The sequence below is a fragment of the Artibeus jamaicensis genome, unplaced genomic scaffold, assembly GCF_021234435.1.
Source record: "Artibeus jamaicensis isolate MK-2021 breed Jamaican fruit bat unplaced genomic scaffold, CSHL_Jam_final scaffold_1019, whole genome shotgun sequence".
In the NCBI taxonomy this organism is placed as follows: domain Eukaryota; kingdom Metazoa; phylum Chordata; class Mammalia; order Chiroptera; family Phyllostomidae; genus Artibeus; species Artibeus jamaicensis.
In genome coordinates, this window is record NW_026522025.1 from 13,520,636 (window position 1) to 13,547,970 (window position 27,335).

The 27,335-nt window shown below is 40.7% G+C and overlaps 1 protein-coding gene across 1 annotated transcript in view; it reads left to right on the forward strand.

The window, feature by feature from the left end:
• CACHD1 (cache domain containing 1) overlaps window positions 1–27,335 on the forward strand; it is a 212,687-nt gene that overhangs the window by 99,921 nt on the left and 85,431 nt on the right. Inside the window, exon 3 of the mRNA XM_037136252.2 lies at window positions 16,594–16,742. Within this exon, the coding sequence (XP_036992147.2) occupies window positions 16,594–16,742 (149 nt within the window). The remainder of the gene's footprint in view (window positions 1–16,593; window positions 16,743–27,335) is intronic.

Consider the following 27,335-nt stretch of genomic DNA (forward strand, 5'->3'; position numbering starts at 1 on the left):
CAAAGATTTTTGTCTGTTTCATTCCTTGTCATGACCCCAGTACCATGAAAAAGTATCTCAAGTGGTATATGGTAGGTGCGAGTAAGTATTGGGTTGGCCTAAAAACCCATTAAACTTTTTCGTAAAATAAAGGACATTTTTTATTTTCACCAATAACTTTATTGATTTGGATATTTTGAGTATGTTGGCTATCTCCTGCTATTGGCTTCCAGTGGGTAGAGGCCAAGGTTGCTGCTAAACACCTTCCAAAGCATTAAGACAGCCCTCAGCAAAGAATTGTTTGGCCAGAATGTCAATAGCACCAAGAAACTTCACAAACCACTTTTTTTAAAAAATATTTATTTATTTATTTATTTATTCATTCATGTATTTATAGAGAGGGGAAGGGAGGGAGGAAGGGAGTAAGAGAAACATCAATGTGTGGTTGCCTCTCACATGGCCCCCACTGGCGACCTGGCCTGCAACCCAGGCATGTGACCTGACTGGGAATCAAATCTGCGACCCTTCGGTTCGCAGGCCTGTGCTCAGTTCACTGAGCGATACTAGCCAGGCCACAAACCACTTTTGAATTGTGTGGCCAGGCACAGCATCTTCTCCACACACTGCACAAATCTTTTTCCTGCATTTCAGTTGCATTTTTACCTTTCTTGAAATAATAAAGCACAATATGGCAAAAATGTTGTATATTTCTTCCATCTTCAATATTAAAATGACTGCACAGAAATTCACCGGTTTTGATAATTTTTTAAAAAAATGTATGCTGATATGACAGCTGTCACAATACAATCTAACAAAATTGTTTCACATGAAGTTAAAGACAACTAAGCAACTACTAGAGCCATCATATGAAAAATAACGTAATGGACTTTTGACCAAGTCATTGTTTGCTACATGAATTAATAATTCTCAAAACCAACTCTGTAAGGTTTACTGAGAAAGAAAACTATGAACAAAGAAATATTTGATCCAAAGTCAGCTGACTAAGAGGTTAGAGAACCAGATTTTGAATTCCAATGTATTTAGATTCAGTGCTTCCCTATATATGTTCAAATTTTTTTCCTAAGGAATCGGGCAGGGGCAGACTTTATTATAGGACATAAAGGACCAGGGTCTGTTCTTTTTCGAATCTCTTTTCTAACAATTCTCACCTTACTTGATTAGTATATTGGAGTTTAGTATGAGATTTTTTTAATAGTATATCACTTTAGAAAAAGGAAATATTTATGTCATTACACTTCATCATAGTGCTTTCCCAGAAAAACCATCCAAGTTTGACTTTGAATGTGTTTTAAAAGAAATGCAACAATATCATGTTTAGAGGATGATCTGTAAACTTTTGGAAGGACTAAGAAAATATTAAATAAATGTTTTTATAGCAAAGAGGACATTTTTGGTATTTGTTACCTCTTCCAAAAATAAAAATTAGGTTCTGTCATGCCTCTGGTAAGTGGTAGGCAGTTGATTAATTCAGCAAACATTTGCTTAGGAATTACTATGTTCTTGGCATTATAAGAAGAGAAACAAAGAGCCTATCCCAAGGACACAGTGTAGTCACAAGACGGAATAAAACGTGTTCTTATTTTGGTATGTGTTGTTAATCCCTTGCAGGTGATGCCCTGAAGGACAGAAAGGCCCTCTGTGGGCATTTATGAGAAGCAGATTGGTGGTCTAAATAGACAGTAGATCCCATTCAGTATGGTAGTACTTTGGGTTATGCTCAAATTATGTATGTGTTTTCTAAAATGTTTATAAATGGGGGATGGGTATAAGAACTAGTATGTATCTGGATTGTGTTATATTTTATAAAAGATTATTTATTTAACATGACAGTTTGTTTCTTTAACAACAACTACTGCTTCTTGTGAGATACTCCATTAACTTTTTACCACAACCCTGTGATACAAATACATTTTCTCTTCCTGTTTTTAGAGCCGAGGAATTGAGAGTCAGGTATATTTCTCAAAATTATTCTTTTTTAAAACAAGGCTCAGATGCCTTTATTTAAATGTTGAAATTTATTTTTAATTATAGTTGACATGCAGTATTCTGTTACTTTCAGGTGTACAGCACAGTGATCAAACATTCATGTACCTTACAAAGAGATCAGTCACCACAGTAAGTCTAGCAGCCATCTGTAAGAGTGCTTAGTTATGATGCTATGGACTGTACGACCTATGCTGTACCTTATGTCCCCGTGACTTGTTTTAGAACTGGAGGTTTGTACTTGTTAATTTCCTTTTTTTCTTTTGTGCTCATTCCCCAATCTTCTTCCCATCTGGCAACCATTATCAGCTCATTCTCTGTATGAGTTTTGCTTTGTTTGTTTATTTTGTTTTTTAGATGTCATATCTAAGTGAAATCATATGGTATTTGTCTTGCTCTGTCTGACCTGTTTCACTTAACCTAATACTCTCTAGGTCCATCCATATTTTCACAAATAGTAAGATCTCATTCCTTTTTTATGGCCGAGTAGTATTCTCTTATGTATATATACCATTTCTTTATCCATTCATCTATTGATAGACTCCCGGGTTGCATCTATATCTTGGCTATTATAAACAATGCTGCAGTGAACACAAGAGTGTATATGGTACATCTTTTCAAATCATTGTTTTTGTTTTCTTTGGATAAATACCCAGAGATAAAATTGCTGAATCCTATGGTAGTTCTTTTTAAAAATTTTAAAAGAATCTCCATACTGTTTTCCATAGTGGTTGCACTAATTTATAATTTCACCAATAGTGCACAAGAGTTCCCTCTTCTTTATTTACATCATTGGCAGTACTTGTTATTTGTTATCTTTTTGATAATAGCCATTCTGACAGTTGTAAGGTTACATCTCATTGTGGTTTTGATTAGCATTTCCCTGATGCACACTGATGTTGAACAGCTTTTCATGTGTCTGTTGTCCACCTGTATATCTTCTTCAGAGAAGTATCTTAGGTTTTCTGCCCATTTTTAAATTGGATCATTGGTTTTTGTTTTTCTGTATGAGTTGTGTGAGTTTTTTAAAATCTATTTTTGGATATTAAGCTTTTACCAGATACATTATTTGTAGCTATCTTCTCCTCTTCAATAGTTTGCCATTGCTCTTGTTTTCTATGGCCGTGCAGAAAGCTTTTGAGTTTGATGTAGTCTCACTTGTTTATTGTTGCTTTGCCCAAGGAGATATAGCCAAAAAAATATTGCTCAGATCATATCAAAAAGTTTACTACCTATGTTTTCAGCTAGCAGTTTTATGGTTTCAGGTCTTTAATCCATTCCCAAAATTGTTCTTGAATTAGACAATAGGTAGGACCAGAATTTCAGTCAATGTGGCCTAACTCTAAAGCCCATATTCGTAACCACTGTGCTATGTTACTTTTCATACTTTTTCCACTGCCAGTTTTTCCACATTTTCCATTTTTTTAATTGAAGGTGGTTTATTCTCTCCTGAGAGTATTGCACATCAACCAAAGTAATACAAATAATGTCTAAACATTGTAAGTATTGTGATGAAAACTTAGCTGCTAAATGAGGAAAAGATGGAGTTTAAATGCTCAGCTGACATGGGTTAAAAAGTGGTGTGGACCGCCTTCTGTGTTGTTGGGAAAAAGCCTTTTAGCTCTGGGAAATCAAAAAGATGTAAGCTGTGCCCAGTGAGGAAGGGCATTCTAATACTAATGGATCATCCTGCAGTAACATAAACAAGATCTAAAAACAAATGAAGCCCTTGATGTATTTGAAGACAGGGCTCTTGTCTTTTTTGCAATTTATCATTACTTTATTATTAATATAACTTTAGGCAGTTGGTTCTAATTTGTGTCATTTTGGAATTTCCTTGGGCTGTTGATTTTTTTTGTTGTGTTTTGTTGGGGTTTGACGTTGTTATAGTAAGTAAGTACTCCCAAATAAGAACTTCAGCGGATGGAGAGAGGTTGTGGCAGTCGGTCTAGCAGCATGTGGGGGTGAAGTAGAACCTAGTGAGCTTCTGTTCTAGCGCACACAAGGAAAAGTTGAACTCTGGCGTTCTTCATGTAGAAAGGTGGCTGGTAAAGCTTTTATTAATGCATTTTCCCTGAAGAATGGAGCAGACCCTCAGCTCCCTCTCAGGACTCTGAGGTTCTCTCCCAATATAAAGCTTTGACAATAACTAGTGTACTTGGAAAACTGCTCAGCCGGCTTCTTGGGGGAAAAGCAAGATGGGCCAGGAGAGAGGAAGCAGTCTGGCAGCTACCTAGCTCACTATTTAATACATAGTAATTTTCAATTTAAAGTAGTTAACTATCTTGTTTATATTTTAAGGAAAAATATATGCAGCATATGTTCTGCCTGCCTGCTAAAGTATGTGTATATGCGTGCATGAAAGCTTTAATTCCTGTACTAAATATAGACCAGCTGGCTTCAAGGGCACATATTGTACATTATTAGCCAATGTATGTGCCTGGTGTCAAGATACTGAGATAATCTTGCTAACACATCCCCGCCTCCTCCTGTATACTCGCGCATTTTATATAATGTACTCTGTTTGAACACATAAATACATGCTGTATATATCTATTGTTTACATAAATTGTGCTCTGTACACACATTCATAGTGTTTATAACAGTATTCATTTTTACATTTATATATCTATACCTATACCAATGATAGAAAATAGAAATCTCTATGTCCCCTACCACCACCATGCACTAATACTTAAGGCTTGAAAATTCTGGTTATAGTTTTCGTGTGTTGCTGTTCTGAAAAAACCCAGAATAGTCCATGTTGCTCATTCCCTCCATTCCCACACTTTGTGTTCCGCTGTTGGTAAGGGAACAAACGAAGAGGCTGGTACTGTTTTTCCATCAGCAAAGGCAGGGGAGCCACCCCGCCCTCCTCCCCCCACCCCCACCCCGGGGTGTTGCAGGCAGGCGCAGCTGGAGAAAAGAGGCTGCAGCAGCAGAGAGGACGGGCAGGGCCTTTGGGGCAGGGCAGGAAAAGGCATGTGAGCTCTCCCCGTGGTGTGCAGTCTCCCTGCACCCTGCCCCGGCTGGAACATAAGCTCCTCACATAACTCTGCAGTTCACATGTGTGCACATACCTTCCCTCAGTGAAGCAGACCCTTGAAACTATGGGCCCAAGCTTCTGACTCAAGCCCTCAAAGCTTCATTTCAGTAAGAGGAAATAGATTGAGTTGTCATTTTAAAAGCCAGGAAGCCTTCATCACGAGAAATGAATATTCCACTAAAAATGGAAACAAGTTCACTTTACACACATTTCCAGTATCTTAGGTTGGAGAGCACCCAGAAATGCCGGTGAAAAGGTAGCAGTCAAGTCTTCTCCAAGTCTCCACACCCTCACTCCCAACTTCAACTCCATCTTCCACCAGAACTGCCACTCCTACTAGAAAAATAAAATAACTTCAAATAATCTGCACTGGCAGAATGCACTACTAACAGAAACTCAACTCAGAGAGTATTTTAAATTCTGGCAAGAAAGTTAAGAACAGGGACCAGCTCATCCCTAATATATTCCTCGGTGCAATAGGAAATACCTGTGGTAATGATATGGAGGAATTGATTGTTGCTAATACCAAGAACTCCTGGACTGGCTAAGTGCTTTGAAAATCCGGACCCGTGAAATAACACATGGTATCATCAACTTGGAAGCTTACCAAGAATTACAAATTACTTTAATATTAGAAGACTCTGGCAGGTAGGATTGTACTGAAATAGCTATTCGTGGGCATTCACACTGGTTGTTACTTAAGCAGTCTTTAGTCCTTTTATATGCTGCAAAGTACACACTGGTCCTTCAGAGTCATCACTGAGCAGTATCACCGCCACGGAGGCCAGCACCCAGTTCAGGCACAGCCTCCCAAGGAAAGCGTTAGCCCTGAATCCTATGGAAACAAGCAGCCAATGGAGAGCAGACGTGCCGTGGTTCTTCTGTTTGCAATCCTCCCTGTCATCAGATCGGGGATGAGAAGACCTTGCTAAATCCAACTGTGAGTTAGAGAATGATATCAGATGCCGCTTGGCAAGGGAACACACGGAATAGTTGAGAGGAGGATATAATAAAATTGTTGTGGTTGAGGCAAATATCCTCATTCCTCTGGTTTGGAACCCACATGGGAAACATTACTGGTGGTGTTGTTTCTAGCAAGTCTTAATAGCAGTGTGTTTCCTGTTAGCATCGAACATTTGCACCTCATCTGTGAGTGTTGTTGTTTTTCCTAATCACAAAAAACAAAACCAAAAAAATCCTACCTCTGCATTGGTGCTTACAGCTACACGCCTGCATTAGAAAGACCCCTTGATCTCAGGCGCTGCTTTGCCACTATTCAAGCATGTTGAAACTAAAGCCAAGGAGTGCCTTTTCTATCTACTGAGATAAGCACATTACAAGCTGGCGTCGTTGTTTGAAGGTAGGACGGGGAGAGAACATGCTCCCGCCTCCTCCTGTTGTCCTGCCATACTCCAGACTCAGATGATTGTGGGTATTCAACGCCAGTTCTCAACAGCTGGAGAAATCAAGTGTTTACAAGATGCTTTCTCTTGCACTATTATTTTCCCTTAGTTTTAAAGGGAATCTGTGTTGTAAAAAACTGTTACTCCAAATATGGACTGCACTGTGCATTAGGCTGGGCCTCACACTGACTTACCTTTTTGCAGTGGGGAACTGAGAGTGACATTATACTTACTGTATAACTAAGCTCCACCACCAGGGCAAGGACTGGGTGTCATTGAAGCCCTTAAATGGCACGGTACCTATTATAAATTGTGTCTCAACGATTGTCTTTACAGGAATTGCATTTAATAAGTTATTGGTCAAGCTGAGGGTAAGGAAGTGGTTAGTGACAGCAGATGTGTGTTTCCCTGCCAGTGACATCTTTTCCACTTCATTGCTGAGCTAATTGATACTCGGCTGGCAACTATTTGATCAATATGCTTTCAAAGGGCCTGAAGAGCCCTGAAACCGTTCTGGTCAGTTGGCCTCTAACTGGAGAGTAGGTCAGGTTTCGTCCTGCATTTATAGAGAAAACATTTCCTGAGTCCCTGCAGGGTGCCAGGCTCTGGCCCAGGTTGCAAACAGGGTGCACGATGAGGTATTATTTGCACTGGGTGTGGGGAAAAGAGGCTGCATGTTCCCAGCGCTCTCCCAGCTGCTCCTTGGTTCCTCAGGTGCCTCTGCCCCTTACTTGGACTGCTTCTAAGTTACACCTGGTGTTTCTATGTACATTTGTATTCTAAATAAGAGCTTTACAAGGTAAGAGTAAAAGGACTGGGTTGTCTTTCCTTTTCCACACTTGTGTACTTCAGAGGCCACCGGTGAATTCCTGAGTTCTTGAACCCAGAGCATTTTACCCCTTTCCTCCTTGATTAATATCCTGCACAGACTTATTCCCAAAATTGTGAACTGAATGGTAGAGATTATACTGTATGCTGTGGCTCTTGCCTCTCCCCCGCTCTGCAGCTCTCTCAGCCTCTCAATCTTTGTGAGATCAAGACTAGGTTGAACTTCTTTTTCCTTGTGAAGCAACAGGCTGCAGACTTGCAAGGCCTGAGCCCTTGCTTCTTTTGGTTTAAAGGAACCTCAGCTCAGGGGCTCCAGTTACAGAGCAAAGTGAGGAGAAGTGGGTTGATGCCTGACCTTCCCTTTGTATTTTTTTTGTTGTTGTTGTTATGATCTGGTTGTTAAGGGTAGAGTGGGGTGAAAAGCAGGGCAAGAGCCCTTGAGTTGATAACCTTGGCTTTTAGGAGACATGGGTGTGTGTGTGTCTGTGACTCTCCTGGAATACCTAATATAAACTGCTGCCCAAACCAAACCCCGTTGTAACCTTTGAAGCAAACCTTGCATTTTGTTTGCTTCACGAGAGAAGCTGCCACTTTCAACCGTTTCCCAGAGCTCAGCCTCCTCCGGTTCTCTGGCATGTCAGCACTTGCCTTCTGTTTTTTCCATTGCACTCCTCCCCAGCTCGGCCGCGGGGCCTCACCTCTCACAGGATCGGGGTGCGTGACCCTGGAGCCCAGACAGCCTTGCTCATAAATCTTCTCGGTCCACCTGCAGTTCGTCTGTCAGCAGCTGCCCCTCTTCTCCGCTGGATGTGCTATTCCCACACACCCCTCAGACAATCCCGAAGGCTCTGCAGGCCATCGGAAATTCAGACTGGCCCTGTGCTGTCTCTGGGTCTTCATAGATCTTGTCCCGTTTCATTGCCTGCCACACCCAGGCTCTGCCCTGCTGAGTGACTTCGTGAAGCCCAAAGTCACAGTGGAGGAGCAGCTACGTCACAACTCCGGCCAGTTGCCATCAGGACTGATGTTCCTCCTGTTGTCCAGGCTTACTTCCAAGCCGCTAATGATACCTAGAGGAAGGTCAAAATCGGGAACTCGACAAGTCCAGAATTTCTGATCGGCTGAACTAGATATAAGCAATATTCATAGGTTATCTGTTCTTTTCTAAAACTGGAATCAGATTTTTCCAGTGTGGCAAATAATAGTATATTTTTTTATGTGGGGAGCAAATGAATACAGGAACGAATGCTCTTAATTCTCTTCTCGTTGCCAGGCACTATATTAAATAAAAAGCAAGCATTAGCTGGGTAACTCAGGTGGTTGTGGCATTGTCCCCATATGCTGGGGTTGCTGGTTGGATCCCCGTCAGGGCAAATACAAGAGTCAACCAATGAATGCATAATACTGTAAGTGGGGCAACAAAAATAGATGTTTCTTTCTCCTCTCTCCCTCCTCCCTCCCACCCCTTTCCCTTTTTCTCTCTCTCAAATCAATAATTTTTTTTAAATGCATAGTACGGTGTCTCGAGAGTATTGGTTTGATCTAATTATTCTATTTATTAGCTGAGTGACCTTGGGCGGTTTATCAGAACCATCTGTAAAGATAGCATACAGCAGTTACCAACAGTTGTGAGAATTAAAAGGCATCATGTAAAGTTGCACTTTCCAGTTCCCAACACATAGTAAGCAATCAGTAAATGCTAATTATTATGCTTATTATTATGTATTGTCTTATTGGGGGAAAATTGAGTCCCTAAATGAGGAGATACAATAATATGAGTCAGGTTACCAGTGGCGCTCATGGGCAGTCCTGGGTGGTTTCTGAATAGGAGGGTCTGGCAGGCCTTCAAAGAGGCAAACATTGGGCTGGTACTGGAAGAATGAGTAGAGCTTAAAGAGCTGCATCCGGGAGACTTTACATTTTTCTGCAATTTTTGGGGGAGCTTGTAGCAGGAAGAGAATAGAGTAGGGATTAGAAGAAATGGTCTCTTTGTTTTCTACATTTACTCAGAGTGAGTTTAGGCACACCACTGAGCCTTGATTTCCTGAATTAAAAAAAAAGAACAAACAAAACACAAACCTCTGGGATGAGGGATACCTGCTCTGTGTAGGTCCCAGGGATACTGAAGGCACTCGTGAGATGAGTTATGGAAAAATGCTTTCACATGGCAAAATGCTCCCTGGTTACCAAAGACTGTCATTATGTGACCTGAGTGACAGTGCTTTGGAAGAGGCACTGACAGCCCCAGGAAGGTCAGAACCCACTGTTAACACATCATCCTGACACCTCTCCAGTAGCCAAAAATACGTTCTTGGGATGTCCACTCAGAGTACCTGAGTCAATGTGTAAAGACCTGCAAACAATAACAACCACAACAGCAGCAAATGGCAGTAACAACAGTAGTAAAGCAACAGCCACTACTATTTCTCTGGCACTTAACCATGTGTTAGACACTCGGCTAAATACAAACTTTATATCTCTTATTTCTCAAGCAACATCATGAAGCAACTAGTAGTATTTCCATTTTAGAGGTCATTAAGTTGAGACTTAGAGAAATAATTTGCCTGGTTCCCTTTAGCTAATAACGGATAGAGCTGGATTGAACTCATTTATTTGACTCCAGAGCTTAAGGCCTCTTTTGCTATTCATCTAAGGGAGAAAAAAAATGTTTCCCCCACCCCCAGCCCCTGTGCCAGGTTGCCTGTGGAGGATTAGGCATGGATATGAGTTAAATGAATAAAACGGTGAATGTTCAGGTAGTGCTGCTCCTTTTACTTACGGCTCTATTGTTGGAAAATCTAGACCTCCCACGTTATTTTTCCCTATCAGCACCACGTGCCCTTTCTAGTTTAGAGCCTGGGGTGGAACAGTAACTATAATGCCGGTCCTTATCCTGGGCTTTATGTGTTCATTGTTTCATTTGATCATCACAAAAAGCCCTTGAAAAAGGGTATTATTCTTATTTTACTCACGAGGAAACTGAAACTCTGAAGCTAAAGGCATTCAAAGAACTTGCCCACATTCCCAACCAGTAATTGAGAGAGCTGTTTGAAATGTTACAACTATTACTAATAAAAATAGTAGCAAGGGTAGAGCAATTCTCACATCCCATATACAGTGTGCAACATGAACAGTGTGGATGTTTTCTACTTGGATTTCGGAGTGCCGTGGTGTGATACTTGGTGATGTTAAATGTTTCTGCTTGCTTACACTTAAAATTATTTCTCTGCCACCTACATTTAAATAACCAAATCCTGGAACTTGCTGGAAAGCAAAAGGTGTATTTTTGAGTAATTAGACTGGAACTGAAGGATGGGGATCAGCTATTAAATTCTTAATCATGGCACAAGGTTTCTGAATGTCAAATGTTAAACTCTTCTACAGTTGATAGGAATTTTGCTATGAATTGTGGTCCCCCCGGGTACCTTTCCTGTCTGTGCCTGTCAGCTTCATTGTTTTGTATTTTAAATAAAGCTTTCCCTTCCATTTGAAATTCCTTCCAGCCCTTCCTTTTAGGAAGGGGACATAAATAAAGTGTGTACTGTGCCTTTGCATTTTTGTTTTCTTTTAACCATGTGCCCACCCCACCCCCAGCCTTCAGAAGTATAAAGCTAAGGTAAAAAGAGCTTTAAAAAAAGGGCTCTGGGGAAGTATGCAAATGACAGAACTGTCTATGGGAAAATTAAGGGAAGTGAAATTCAGCAAGAAAGAAATTCATTGATGTTGTGATGAAACGTTGTCACTGGAGATGATGACAAATTAGAATCCGTTCCCATGGGGACCGATGCAGTACCTACTGATCATTTGACCCATGGCTGGGTGTTAGCTAGCCGAAGAATTGACCCAAAAGATGACAAGATGGTTTTAGTCCTGTTGTCTCATCAGCATTCAGGAACCCCTTAGGGGATGAAGGGGAGAGGATAAAGAAGGATAAAAGATGAAAGCTGAGCTGTGGAAAGAAAAATGTTTTTAATTACACTGAGGAGGATTGCGGGTCCACCTGTAGCTTTTTGCCGAGAAGGTCCTTTGTTTTCTCCTGTCTGCAGAGATCGTGACTGCCCCAGAATCTGTCTGGCCTTTGGGAAAAAGGTCTGCACTGGTAGCCGGTCCTCTTCGGTTTGACCGATACATTCAGGGTTTAATCTCTCTGTGGGCTATCTTTCCTCTAATAGATTCTGTTACGCTTGCCGAGCAACCTGGATTTGGTTAGCATGCTAAAAGAGATTGCTTTCAGAGAGAGAAAAAATACCCCGCAGTGGAGCACGAATGGAGGTTTCCATAGTGAGTCCCCATCACATGCCTGTCTGAGGGGCACAGGGAGGTCATCTCAGGCAGTGGGGTCAAGGGAGGCAGCTCACCCCCTGGGCGTCGGGAGACCCTTATGCTCCCCATTTGCCTCAGTTTCTTCCCTTGTACAATGGGAAGTACAGTTTCATCTTAACCCTGTGGTGGCAGATTAAACCAATTCAGATGCAAGTCCAGGGGAACATATTAAATTCTGAAATTCATTTCCCAGAGAAAAGGAGCAGTATGTTTACTCCGTTCTCTGTCCGGGTTGTGAACAAGGGGACAAATACACACCCTGGTGGAATGGTGGAAGTTAGTGTGATGGAATGTATACTACAGTGGAACAGGTAAGCATTGTTTTTGGAGAATACATTATGTCAAACTTGGCCCTGTCCTGTTTTTATATCGGTGCAGTTCTAAATTTCCCCAACATCTTGATTTTCAGAGGAATCATGAAGAATTGTAAATGAAATACTAATTTTGAAACATCTAATTCTTATTATAAGGTAATAAGACTGTGTGTGGCTAGGGTTTTCTGCCAAGAATTTCACAGGATTTGTTAAGATTTGAAAAGAAATGGGGGAGGAGGTTGTCAATCTGTGTATTACAAAGAGAACAGCATTGCATAAAGGTTGAAAGCTTAGGCTGTGAAGTTAGAATACTTCTGGGTTTGAGTCCCAGCTCTGCTTACTAGCTTTGTGACCTTGAGCAAGTTCTGTAACCTTGAGTGTCTGGTTCTGGAAAATGGAGATGTGTGCCTTTTGGGGTTCTTTGAAGGCTTGGTGTATGTATGTAGGGTGCTTAGAATGGTACCCCACACAGAGTTGGCAGTCAGCAAGTGTTGTCAATTATGTTTTTGTAAATAGGGCAAGATGGGGTGCCAGAACATGAAAGCCAAGGAGTTTTCGACAGAGGTGGAGAGAGCTTGCATTTGAGACACTCTGTTAATTGTCACATGTGTATGGGTTCTGCATGCCAGGCACTGCCCCCCACTGATGAAGAATGACGCTTGAGGCCCAACCTAGCCAGGAAGCCAACGGCAGACATTCCCGTGGCTCTGTGCCTTGGCTATGTTAATGGACGTTCCATTCCTCAGGCTCTGTGATTTGTCATATTTTTATTTCAAGCCACCTTTTCTCAGCTTCTTTTGAATTGGGTTTGTCTGGGGCACTGTAGCTGAGCAGATGAATACACAGGCTTTGTAGACCAGACAGTTCCGATTTTGAATAAGTGAGTGAGTTCTTTTGCTTATCTTATAGCTTTGGGCCACAAAATAACCTTATTTTTATAAATTGAAATACCTGCCCTGCAGGGTTTTGGGGTCTAATGTATGGTAAGTACCACTATATGGTAGCTATTAGAATTTTCTGAAGGACCTGAAATCCTTTGACGATGGGTTTATAACACATAGGCTCTTATCCTGGTAATTCTGATGATGTAGATACAGTGCATGGATCTGAGCAGCTTTGTTTAGTTTAGCTTCAGCATGTTTATCTTAGGATGGAATTCTGCCTCTCCTCCATGTGCCGGTTACTTGTTGCTGCATAACAAACCACCCCAAATGTAGTGGCAGGAACAACTGTATCTTTATGTCCATGAATGTTCGGGGTGAGGAATTTGGGCCAGGTACAGCACGGATGACTGTTTCTGCCCGTGACATCTGGAGCTTCATCAGGGGAAGACTGGGGGGCCGGAATTGTCGGGAGGCTTCTTGACTCAAGCCTGGAGCCTGGGCTGGGTAACTTGAAGACTTGCTCAGCTGGAGCTGCCAACCAGACACTTAACTGTGGTCTCAGACGTCTTCACAGCAGGGTGGCCGAGAGCATTCCAAGGAGACAGGCAAAAAGCAGCGCATGGCCTTTTATGACCTAGCCTTAGAAGTTGCATGGTGTCACTTTCTCCCTACTCTGCTGGAAGAAGCCATCATAAGCCCACCCAGATTCAAGCAGTGGGAGACAAGGAACATTAAGACCCACTTCTCAATGGGGAGGCATGTTCGACAAAGTTATATAAAAATATGGGATTACGGCTCCTATCTGGGGACCTGTCAGGGCTTCCGACTTTCACACCCAGCAAAGCAGGCCGCACAGTCTCCACTGCAGCTACTTAAGGATGTGCTGTGTAAATGAAAGCAGCCATGAACAATATGTGAACAATTGACCTTTGTAATAAAACTTTTACTTACAAATACTGAAATTTGAATGTTGAGTAGTTAAGTTTCACAAAATGCCTTTTTATAAAAAGACATGTGAAAATGTAACAGTCGTTCTTAGCTCCTGAAAAAGCAGGCAGTGAGCCGGGTTAGTCTGCCATGATTCGCTAGATCTGACTTTTTTTAAATCAGAATTTTCCAAATGTGTAGAAGAAACATGTGGCTACTTCTCAAGTGTTTTGTGTGTGTTTCTAAGTATCAGAGAGAAGGAAGTGACTGCAAATTCCATGTTCACTTCAGGAATAAGTTCGTGAAAATATTTGGAATTTCAGGCCTTTCAAGTGTGCTTCATTTTTATCCTGCTGTAGAGCTTTCGTTCCAGGGTTCTTGATACTTGTAGGTGGAAAACTCATGATATTTAATTTCTTTCAGAACCTAAAGGGAAAAGATAGAACTTGCTGTTGGAGTTTCCAGAACTACGTATCGTTACATATTTTTAAAATCACTCCATGTTTTTAAAGAGGTTCCACAACCTCTCTAATCCAAAAGATAAGGCTGATGACTCAGTCTCAGGCTCAATTTTGGGGGGGCCTTTGTTAACTCATTCAGTAATTTCTGTCTGCCTAAAATGCCAGGCAGTAGGCTAGGTGCTGAAGATAAAGAGAACAAGTATCTGTATAGATTGCCTGTCCTTGTGGTGCATTCAGTCTAGTGGGGTAACCAGATGTTGGATGGTAGCGTTAAGGTGTAGTGTGTGTTACTAGACGTTAAGCTGGAACTTCTTACTCTGTCTCCCATCCTCAACTTGAATGTGAGAGGCTAGGAAACAGGGATCGTTGAATGTGAGAAGCCAGGAAATGGATCGCTACAGTAGTGCAACCTGCTGTTTAAAAGACCACGTCAGCACATCCACTAACGGGGGAAGAGTCCTGTGTCTCTGTGTTTGTGTTACATTTTAAAGAACTGTAGACACATGTGAAACCTTTTTCCTATTACTTTGAGAAAGGAAAAAGAACAAAGCAGAAAGTTGTAAATATTGAAACTTGTTCGATTTTTTTTTCCTCCTTAAGGTACCATTGTTATGGGTGGAGAACTAACCTAGAAGAACAGTTTGGGACTTACTGACTGTGTAGAAAATTGGGATAATTGTCTCTGACATTTCTCTATCAGTTTGTCTCAGATGGGGCACTGTTGACATTTTGGGCTGTAGAATTCTTGGTTATGGGGACTGCCCTGTGCGTTATAGGTTGTAGGCTGGTAGGGGCATTCTGGCCTCCATTACTAGATGCCAGTAACACTCTACCAAGTTGGAATAACCAGAATCGTCTCCAAACTTTGCCAAGTATTCCGGGGGATAGGGGGGTGGGTGGGGAGGGAATCACCATGGTCTACACTAAGATGGGAAAATAAATTGTTTCTCTACACTTTATTGCTAAGGCCCCAGTGAGAAAAGTGTATTTTTCTTTTCAATGGTGAAAACTCTAGCTCAGGGAGTAGAATTGCAGGTGGGCTTCCTAATCTTTGAGACACAAAACTCCTCCTTTGAAAATGCTGAAATGAATTTGGACAGCCCATTATCAAGTTAAACATTACACTCATACACACTCTCATTATGTCCAGAAATTTTTCTAAACTCTATAGTCTGTGCAATATTTAACAAGGCCGAGAGCCTCAGTTATTTAATTGAAACTGAAAGTTCCCATATATCACTGGAGGAAGATCAGATTTTAAAATTGAGTTGAAAGTAACAAATGAAGATGTTTTGAGTTGGTTCCATGTTCTTAGCCTGTAAACTATCGGATTGTGTGGGATGCGGGACCCAAAGGAGATGATTAGTTCTCCACTAGCACGCTGATAATGAATAGCTCCACAAAACCAATTAGCTGTAATTCTGTCAGTCATTTCATTTGGGTAACATTCTGTTGAAGGGGAAGAAAAACACCCGTTTTCCTTGGAGATCTGTAATTAAGCTGTGATGTTCGATGGGAACAATGGAGGAAAATTGATATGCTTATCAATTTGCTTTTGTTATTCCCACATGAAAGTAAATTATGATGAACTGTTCTGTTCACAGCAGTTAAGAAAGACATTTGTCCATTTACAAGGTGTAACTGACCAAGTGTGTCCCTAACTATTTTGTTTTATAGGGGTGTCTGCCTTGCACAACTCCAGGGATGTGCCCCTCACACAGAGGTCTGATGTGCTCCCTGAAGTTGCATAGGATGAGACACTGTCTTTTTTCTTCCTTTATGTATTTTCCCCTGAAAATCTATGTGAATCCAGAGCCATGAGCAGTGGAGTTTTTCCTTCCAGTCATTATTGTTGCTTCGCAGCAGCCAATGCCCACTGTCGTGTGGACAGTGATATCAAGAAAGTTTGTGTTTACCTATTTAGCAAGGCATTTTATGGGGCAATAACTGTTCTATTTGAATTTGAATTTGAACACGCAAAAAGTTCTTAATGCATCATCCTCTATTATAGAACAAGAGATATTACCGGATTTTGCCGTGCACAATACACTATGTATGAGGCACACTCATGTTTTTGTGCACATTACACATGAGATTATCACACCCATTATTATACCCATGATATGAAATCATTATACCCATGTATAATGTGCATCTTTATTTTTCCCTCAAAAATTTGGGCAAAAGAGTATGCATCGTACAGGGCAAGATATGGTACTTTATTGTTATCTGAGTATTCTTCTGTGACTTCTGGGCATTTTACAATTTTTAATCTCAACACAGTGGAATAAGAGACTTGGGTATGTGTTATTTCACCTGAAGTTTAATACATACAGTTTGTGACACAAAGTAGCTTATGAGAAAAAGTACAGTGGGTTATTGTCTTGGACTTTCTATTTATTATGTGTACTGTCGTCCCCACAGCTAGCCAAAAAAATCCGAGAGAAGTTCAACCGTTACTTGGACGTGGTCAACCGGAACAAGCAAGTTGTGGAAGCCTCCTACACAGCTCACCTGACCTCCCCGCTCACTGCGATCCAGGACTGCTGTACCATTCCACCTTCCATGATGGAGTAAGATGTCATGATTGTTTATTGTCGTTGTAGCCAGGAATTGAGTTACTCTCCATTCCTATTCACAATATACCTGTGTTTGTTTATTGCACAGTGTATACAGTATTCTTGTCTTAAATAAGTCCTTTATTACTACACAGACCAGTAATTTGTAAAGAAGTGTGACTCTATATTCTATGTCCAGGGAATTCCTGGACCCTCCGAGCTCATCTTTTTGTCAGGCTGGAATTCAGGTGCAGAAGCATCAGATCCTGTTTGAGAGCAGAGTGATCAGTCTAGAAAGTTGCAAACTTTTTGTCATGTGTCAACTAGTAAGTCATGAATAAGGTCATCTCTCTGATTCTGGCACTTTGCCTAATTTCAGCAAGTGTTTTTCATCTTTTAATAAGAGCAGCAAAAATGCCCACTTCTTATCTTAGTGTAGATACCACCTTTAAAGCTTCCAGGAAAAATGTGGCTTCAGATAATATTGACAGAGGATTGTTATCTGTATGGTTGAGGATATGTTCATTTATCGGGGTAGTGATGTTTATACCTGGAACAGTGGAGTGTCACGTGATGCTGGAAATTGTAGTGGAAAGAACACTTACCTAGAGGTACAAAGAACTTACTTTTCAATTTGAGTTGGCTTTTAATTAATTAGCTGTGATCTGAAGTTACTTAATGTTTGTTTTTATGTGCAGTTTTCTACCAGTGAATAGCAGTCTTTATTATGCCAATTTTCTAGGGCTATTTAGAATGAGTAAACTGTATTAACATACTTTAAAAATTGTGAATGTAAATGTTACCATAATTAGTATGTATTACTCCCTTTTGCACAATAAATACTCCTGAGATCATTCAAGAGATGAAAATGACATAGTTTTGCGGTTTTTTGTTTAGTGGTTAAATGATGCTTTGCCTTCTGCAAGCAAGTTTTTATTTATTATAGTTTCTTGGTGAGCTATGTTGGTAGCAGACTATCCTTAAGATATTTTATATCTCCATCTATGCGATATTATTATGAGCTTTCTCTCTGCTTACCCTGTCTGTGACCCAAGGAAGCTCAGATTAGTTGTTTACTAAATTAAGTGTAAAGTGTATATACCATTTGGAAGGAGACTCTCTGGATATGACTCCTACCTACAGCCCATAATACTCAGAGGGACTTGAATACTTACTGCCTTTGAGCCACTCTGTCTTCATCTCTAGAAAGGGAACAATTACAAAAACTTCCTATTTGTAATACTTAAGTATTATACTTCTTTATAATACTTATAGCCAATATTTTATTTTATTTACTATATTCTGCATTTTATTTTTAAAGTATGTTTTATGGATTATGTTATTACAGTTGTCCCAATTTTCCCCCCTCTGCCCCCCTCCACCCAGTACCCCCTTCCCTCCAGCAGTCCCCCCACCCTTAGTTCATGTCCATGGGTCAGTCATGCATGTAAGTTCTTTGGCTTTCCCATTTCATGTACTGTTCTTAACCTCCCCCTATTTTGTACCTATCAATTATGCTTTTTATTCTCTACACCTTTTTTCCCTTCCCCTTCCCAGCTGGTAGCCCTCAAAATGATCTCTATACCTATGAGATTTTGTTCCTGTTCTGGTTGTTTGTTTAGTGCTTAGTTTGTTTTAGGGTTTTTAAAATTTGTTTATGTGTTTGTTTAGGATTCAGTTATTGATAGTTGTGAATTTGTTGCCTTTTTAATGTTCATAGTTTTGATCTTCTTTTTCTTCAGTGAGTCCCTTTAACATTTCATACAATAAAGGCTTGGTGATAATGAACTCCTTTGGATTTACCGTGTCTGGGAAGCACTTTATCTGCCCTTTGATTCTAAATGATAGTTTTGCTGGATAGCGTAGTCTAAATTGTAGGTCCTTGCTTTTCATCCCTTTGAGTACTTCTTGTCAGTCCCTTCTAGCCTGCAAAGTTTCTTTTGAGAAATCAGCTGATAGTCTCATAGGAACTCCTTTGGAGGTAACTATCTGCTTTTCTCTTGCTGCTTTTAAGATCCTCTCTTGAGCTTTAATCTTTTTTTTTTAATTTCTATCTATTGTTTTCTGTATCTCACCCCCTCATCCCTCTCTCCGCTCACATTCATACATCGTCTGTTTGTCCTTCTTCCGTGCCTACGCTTGGCTTTTAACCAACTTTGCGTTGTTGTATGCTTATTTTCTCTATTCAACATGCGTTATTACTTGTGTGATCCATCTTGCTGCTTCTAGGATTCTCTCCTTCATTTTAATTTTGGCTAATGTAATTATGATATGCCTTGGTGTGTTTCTTCTTGAGTCCAACTTTTTTGGTACTCTCTGGGCTTCTTGGATTTCTTGGAAGTTTATTTCCTTTGCCAGATGGGGGAAATTTTCTTTTATTATTTGTTCAAATAGTTTTTCCACTGGTGGTTGTGTCTTTCCCCCTTCTGGTACCCCTATAATTCGGATATTGGAGCATTTAAAGATGTCCTGGAGGTTCCTAAGACTCTCCTCATTTCTTTGAATTCTTGCTCCTTGACTCTTTTCTGTTTGGCCATTATTTGGTTTCTTCTGGTCCACTCCATTGATCTGAGTCCCAGTTTCCTTTTCATCTCTATGGGTTTCCTGTGGAATTCCATTCATTTCCCTTAATTTAGCCTTCATATGTTTCTCTAATTTGTGGCTATAATCAACCAGATATCTGAGCTTTAATCTTTAGCATTTTAATTATGATGTGTTTTGATGCATTCTTCTTTGGGACCAACTTGTTTGGGACTCTCAATGCTTCTTGGACTTGGATGTCTATTTCCTTTTCCATATTAGGGAATGCTTTGTTCATTATTTTTTCAAATAAGTTTTCAATTTCTTGCTCTTACTCTTCGCTTTCTGGCATCCCTAAGATTCAGATATTGGCACATTTGGAGATGTCCCAGAGATTCCTAAGTCTATCCTTGTTTTTTTGAATTCTTGTTTCTTTTTTCTGTTCTAGTTGAATGTTTATCTTTTCCTTATGTTCCAAATCATTGGTTTGAATCCCAGCTGCCTTCACTTCTCTGTTGGTTCCCTGTAAATTTTTCTTTATTTCAATTAGTGTAACCTTCATTTCTTCCTCTGTGTTGTTGCTGTACTCAGGAGGTTCTCTGAGGATCCTGATTACCAGTATTTGGAACTCTGTGTCTGATAGGTTGGCTCTCTCTGTTTCACTTAGTCCCTTTTCTGGGGTTTTGTTCTGTTTTTTCATTTGGGCATATTTCTTTGTCTTCTCAATTTAGCAGCCTCCCTGGGTTAGTTTCTGTGTATTAGGTAGAGCTGCTTTGATTCCCTGTCTTAGTACTATGGCCTACTATAGAAAAGGCACCTGTAAATTGTGTGGGTTAGACCCTTAGGTAACTGCAAGGCTGGAACAACCACTTGACTGCTTATTATCTATGTGGGCGTGGCTTGGAGAGGGGACAATGCTGCCCCCTGGCTTCTGGAGGTTCACCTGGCACTCGCCCCTTTTCTGGTCACTTCACCCTCTTCCTGTGTGCCACTGGTGCCCTTCCAGCTGCTGACCCGGTGGTGAATTCTGGAGTGGGTGGGTTTGCATATGTGTAAAGACTATGTGGGCCCTTTAAGCAGCAAAAATCCAGCAGTTTCTTCTGCCTCCCACCCCCCACTGGTTTTTATAGTCAGAGGTAATGGGATCTATCTTCCCAGTGCTACAACCCTGTGTTTGTGTGGTCTGGCCTGTGGCTGGGATCACTCACTCCCAAGGTATCCTCCTGATTTTCATCCACCATACGTGAATGTGAGACCGATTGTTCTGCTGCTGCCACCTCTCTGCCCATGTCTGTGATTCTGCCCCTCCTACCCATCTGGATGTATGTGTCTTCTTTAAATCCTTGGTTGTCAGACTTCATACAGCTCAATTTTCTGATGGTTCTGAATGTTAGTTAGTTTGAGATTTGGTTGTAATGCCTTCTGTGGGTGTGCGAAGAGGCAAAGCATGTCTACCTACACCTCCATCCTCACAGGAATTCCTCAGCAAATATAAAAATTATTGGGTGGGGGGCAAATACTGAACATAATTTATAGTTAAGGCAAAATGTGACACAGCTGAGAGGCAATGTGGTTCCTCAAAGGTGAGAAATGTACCAGGTGGGTAACATCACTAAAGACTCTATAAACTTGAGAAATGGGCATGGTATTTGATGTGGTCATTTGGAGGAATATCGCAAGAAAATTATCGGACATGTTTATAAAGATAAACAGGTGAAGAAAGTCAATCAGAAGAGAGAACATTGTAAAAGCCCTAACTTTCTAGCTATAGGGGTTGTTAGTGAAGGGGTTGTACCCTATAAAAGTGAGATGATAAGGTGCAGCCATGCTGTAGAAGAGTATTGGCTTACTTGTGAAAATGGCCATACATACATGTGCACACACACACACACACACACACTCATTAAAAGTTTGGGAGGAGTCACACCAAAATGTTTTCGGAGAAGGACATTCATTTCCATTTTGAATATGCAGAGATAAGGGCGAGGTCTGAGAGAGCCATCCAGGTATTTGGCAGAATCACAGTGGTCTACCTTTTAGTGAATACAAGGAAACGTAAACTGCATTTAGTTTCTGCCCTCCAGGAATTTCTCATTATTTCAGTCTAACGTCCAAGAGACCTAAATTGTACTCCTAGAAGGATGCATGTCACTGAGCACGCAGGTTAGTGTGAGAGGCTGTTCCTCCTTAAGAGGCGAGACCACAGCACTGTGTCGCACGGAAACTCGGCGAGACTCTGAGGCAATCTTCCCTCCTCACTACTGGTTGACAGAGCTGAGAACTGCCATTTGAGATGAGTCTTGCAAAACCAGGGCAGTTCTGACTCCAACGCTGAGTAATCAGAAGATGTACAGGTGAGCAAAAGACAGGCCCCTCTGGTGGCACATTACAGAGATCTGATAACACCCGTTTGCCACTGAAGTGGCAGGTGACGGCTACCGTTTCTCTTAACTGAGTCTTCTTGGCTCTGCATTGAGCTCACTTTCCAGGGGCCTGTGTGTAGGAATTTTCAGCGTGAACTCTGAGCTGATGCTTTTCTAGCCATTAGCTAAACAATAACACCTTCTAAAATTACAATAGTCTCTCACCTCTTTTATGTGAAGATTCAAAAGTGGACAGAGTTAGTTGTAGGTAAATACTTAGCTGCCTTCGTTCCAGGCTCTCCTAAAACAGTTTTCTCTGCATCCTGTAACTGGTGCCCTCCCGCACACATTTTCAGTTCTGTCTCTCCTATTTCCAATCCTTCTGAAAATATCTACAATTTGAATCTTAGGGAGTTCATGTTGGAGGTAAGTTCAAAAAAGAAGACTCCAAGGCTTGGGAAGTAATTTAAAGATGCACTAAAAATAATTATATTTTAAATGCCAGGCAAATCTGGTTTTGAGCCATACCTTTTTCACTCATGAGTTGACCTTGGGAAGTCACTTCATTCTGACCTTCAGTTTCCTTACCAGTGAGATAGTACCTGCTGTGCAGGGTTACTCCTTATCAGTGGGATGAGGATAATGCCAGTACCCGCCTCACATCTCCTACCTGGGAGATGGGTTTTGGTCATAACTTGTAAATGTGATCATTATGCATTTCAGTATTATCCTCTATATCATGGGATATTGTTTTTTCTCTTATGGCAATAACAGAAAGTTTCTTTTTAAAAAATAAATATACCTAAATTAAAAGGGAGTTCATTGAAATAAACATATCAAGTGAATGCAACCAAAATTTTAAAGGTGATAGATATGGTAATGACTGAAATTTATGAAAAATGGACTCAAGAGTGTTGCTAAAGTCCTTCCAACATCTGGCCACATGCATGTGTATTAATACAGCCATTACAAAAATATATAAGCAACCAGATTTGAGATGAAGGGTCTGTGGTCTTAGATCTGGATCTCATCCATTTTTTATATGTGGCCCTGTAAACATTAAAAAAAATTCAGCACTGGCCCAGTGACACTCCAGCTACTTGTCACAAACATTCTAAGTGCCTGTGGCCTGTAGACCTTGCTTCTTCAAATGTGTAAAGTAATATGAGGAAGAAACTTTTCACTTTGTTTTAGGCCTAGACTTTTATATTTACTGATTTATAATTAGTATTTCGGTTTTCTCTCTAAGCCTTAATAATGCATATTTAAGAAAATAAACTCCCAGTGCTGAAGGGGGGTGGGCTTTAAAGCATAGAGCACTCCACAGATCCCACCCTGAAGGTTATGCTATGGTGACAACAGAGAGAACCTGCAAGGCAGCAGAAAATCTGATTTTTCAGATGATTTTGATACTTTCCTTCTTGAATCAGTCAACTCTTAAAATTCTTATGCAGGAGCCCTAGAAGTTAATTATTTTGTACAGGACCCTGCCCAGTGTTCGGGTGCTCCGCCACTGCTTGCTGAAGGAATGATCTGAAGAATTACCATTCTGAAATATGGAGAAAAGCAGACAAGTTAAGGCTTAATCTAAGACAAATTCATTTCCAGTGTCTCACAATAACATAATTTTGAAAGAAGCTAATTTATTCCTGTAATTTCATTAACAGCTCCCTTTATGTTGTATCGGGTCAGGTGATGAGGGTGCGTGTGATCCTAGACTGTTCCACAAAAAGCACACAAACACACAGACTCGCAGTTACACTCACGGGATGTGTGTAGCCTACAGGTGTGTTTATCTTGGCCCCACAAAATGCTTTAAAGGTTTTTAAGTTGGTAAGGTTTAAAATCTGTTGCCAACATTTAAACTTTGGGAGGTTACACATGTTAAAAATCCAAATTTTAGTCTTCTCTGCAATTCAGAAGAAGATCTGGCTTAGTGAGTCCACATTCCCACAGGGCATCTCCCCTTTGAAGACAGGACATGCATTCTCCCATTCACCACCGTTCCCACAAGTCCATAATGTATTATATGCACCCATTCTCCAGACTTTTCATTGCCTGCTTGGCTCCCATTACATGTGATTTTGCAACTCATGATCTGAAAAGACTATAAATGTTAATAAAATTCCACTTAAGAAAATGTCCATATGCATTTCCTTCTCTTGCAACTTAAGCATGCATCCTCATTCTCTTAAATGTAAAGGATATAGCGCCTTTATGCATAACACCAAGAACATCTATCGCAGAAACCTGGCTTGCTACAGAGATAGGGCTCTGCTGTGTGCGTCAGAAGCTGTTGTTTAGCCAGCAGGCCCTGACAACACTTGGCTTTTACATAGGCCAATCAGCAACTTTATCTGCCACGTCTCTTAACCCATTTCTCTCCTCCCAGTCCACAATCTCTCCTATAGATGTTCCTTCCCAGTGGCATTCTTACTTTTAATTTTTGATGTCATTATTTAAGAAAAGGAAACAATGGAGAGGGTAAACTTGAGGGTGAATACTGGGAAAATGAACTTAGATTTTCTTTTTTGTGTCTCCAAGTGGATTCAGTGCTATTAACCTCATTCGGTTCATGCTTGTTAATTGTTAATCATGATAGGAATTGGCATTAAGGCATCTAGACTAGGTTTGAGATAACAAAGTGATACTCCGATGAAGCTAGAATAAGTAAGCGACTTCTTTCCAAGGCTCTCTGAAGCCAACCACCTGGAGGTAGCTCCATAGAGACTTCTCATATTCACCAGGGGAGACTTTAAAAGGCTCCCTGATTCCAAAAAATGAAGAAACTTTGGAACCATTATGAAATTGGATCCCTGCTATTTTACGAGTTGCTTTTTTTAGTTGGAGCATCGATTGAGGTTGATACAGTCACTGCGGAAGGCAGGTAGGACTCATGTCATTTTCTGAGGAGCCAAATTTAGTGCATCCCCAGCTGGTGCCCATTAGAACTGTATGATTCAAGAGTCAGGTCTTATCAGTCCACCTGTTGGGGGTATTGTGCTGTAGGCAAAGCAGCTGGCGTGGGTTCTGATGAAGAAACAGGCTCCTGGTTACAATCCCTGAATAGCCACTGTTATAACCCTCTGTGTGACTCAGGGTTCTCCAAAGAAACAGAACCAATAGGGTGAGAGACAAATTTGTGGTAAGGAATTGGCTTATGCGACTGTGGCGATGTAAGTCCAAAATCTGCAAGGTAGCACAGCAGGACGGAGGCTGAAGAAAGCGCTGCAGTCTCAGTCCGACGGCAGAGTTCCTTGCCTGGGAGAGGTCAGACTTTGTCCTGTTGGGCCTTTCAGCTGCCTGGATGAGGCTCACCCACAAGTCCACCAATTTATCCCTCAAAACCTCTCTCAGGCGCATTCCAGAATAGTTTTTGACTAAATATCTGGGTACCAGGACCCAACCAAGCTGACACATAAATTAACCATCATACCCACCTTTCAAAGAAAGAAGAGAAAATTGGGATAGAAGATCTAATGTTGAAGTTAACTTTTTATGAACACTCATGTTTATATTGGAGGATGCTATAGACTCTCATTCTGTGGACCTTTCAAAGCTGGAGACCTCTCCTAATTTCAAACTATATTACAAACGTATTGGAAACAAGCAAAAACAGACATTGAGATCAGTGGAACAGAACAGAGAGCCCAGAAATAAACTCACACATGTATGGTTTATTAATTTATGACAAAGATGCCAAGAATATACAGTGGGGAAGGGATGGTCTCTTAGATAAAAGGTGTTGAGAAAACTGGACCACTATTTATACCACATACAAAAAACAACTTAAACTGGATGAAAGACTTGAATATAAGACCTGAAACCATAAGACTCCCAGAAGAAAACATTAGGCAGTAAGCTCTTTGACATCAGTCTTGTCCAGGATTTTCAGGATCTGACTCCAAAAGCAAAAATAAACAAGTGAGATACTTCAGACTGAAAGCTGCCGCACAGCAAAGGAAATCATCAAAGGAGTGAAAAGGCAGCCTACTGAAGGGGAGGAAATATTTGCAAGTCATGTATCTGGCAAGAACTTAATACCCAAAATATATAAGGAATTCATACAACTCAATAGCAATAAAACAAATCTGGTTTAAAAATGGGCAGAGGATCTGACTAGACGTCTGTTTATCCAGAGACATACAGATGGCCAACAGGTGCATGAAAAGGTGATCAACATCACTAATCATTAGGGAAATGCAAATCAAAACCACAATGAGAAATCACCTCACACCTGTTAGAATGGCTATTCTCAAAAAGACAAGAATGACAAGTGTTGGTGTGGATGTAGAGAAAAGGAAACCCTTGTGCACTGATGGGGGGAAGGTAAATTAGTGCAGCCACTGTGGGAAACAGTACGGAGAGTCCTTGAAAAATGAGAACTACCCTATGACCCAGCGATTCCAGTTTAGGTATTTATTTGAAGGAAAGAAAAGCACTAATTCAAAAAGATGTCTGCTCCCTCGTGTTATTGCAGCATTATTCACAATAGTCAAATTATGAAAACAATCCAAGTATCCATCAATGGGTGAATAGACCTAGAAGTAGTATTGTATCTATACGAAGTGGATAATATATTATTTAGCTATAAAAAAAAGAATGGGATCTGTTCATTTGCAACAACATGGTTGCATGTTGAGGGCATTAAGCTAAGTAAAAATTCAGACAGAAAGACAAATATATAACCTCACTTATATTTGGAATCTTCTTTAAAAAAAAACACAAGCTCATGGATACAAATAACAGGTTGGTAGGGGTGAGGGGTCAGAGAAATGTGCCAACAGGTCACATGGTACAAACTGCCAGTTACAAAATAAATACAACATGGGGATGTAATGTATAGTATGGTGACTATAATTAATAACACCGTGTTGCATATTCGAAAGTTGCTAGAAGGTCCATTTTTAGTTTTCTGAGAAAATTCCATACTGTTTTCCATAATGGTTGTACCAGTCTGCAATCCCACCAGCAGTGAACTAGGGTCCCCTTTTCCCCACAACCTCTCCAACATTTGTTGTTTGTTGCTTTGTTTATGATGGCCATTCTGACCGGTATAAAGTAGTATCTCATTGTGGTTTTAATTTGCATCTCCCTGCCTTTTGACCCAGCAATTCCACTGCTGGGATTACATCCTAAAACCCTAAAACACCAATCCAAAAGAACCTATGCACCCCAATGTTCATAACAGCACAATTTACAATAGCCAAGAGGTGGAAGCAACCTAGGTGCCCGTCAGTAAATGAATGGATCAAAAAATTATGGTACATATACACTATGGAATTCTGTGCAGCAGAAAGAAGGAAAGAGCTCCTACCCTTTGCAACAGCATGGATGGAACTGGAAAGCATTATGCTGAGTGAAGTAAGCCAGGTGGTAAAAGACAAATACCACATGATCTCACCTTTAACAGGAAGCTAAACAACGAAACAAATAAGCAAGCAAAATAAAAACAAAGACACTGAAATAGAGAACAGGGGGACAGCGACCAGAGGGGAGGGAATTTCAGGGGAAAAGGGGGAGGGATTTAGAGGAACTAGTATAAAGGACACATGGACAACAGCTAAGGGGGGTGGAAATGGGAGGGAGGTGGGGAGCATGGAGGGTGGGCTGGGTTGGGAGTAAAAGACAGAAAACTGTACTTGAACAATAATTGAATTAAAAAAAAAGAAAGTTGCCAAAAGAGTGGATCTTAAAGTCCTCAGCAGAAGAAAAAAATTGTCAC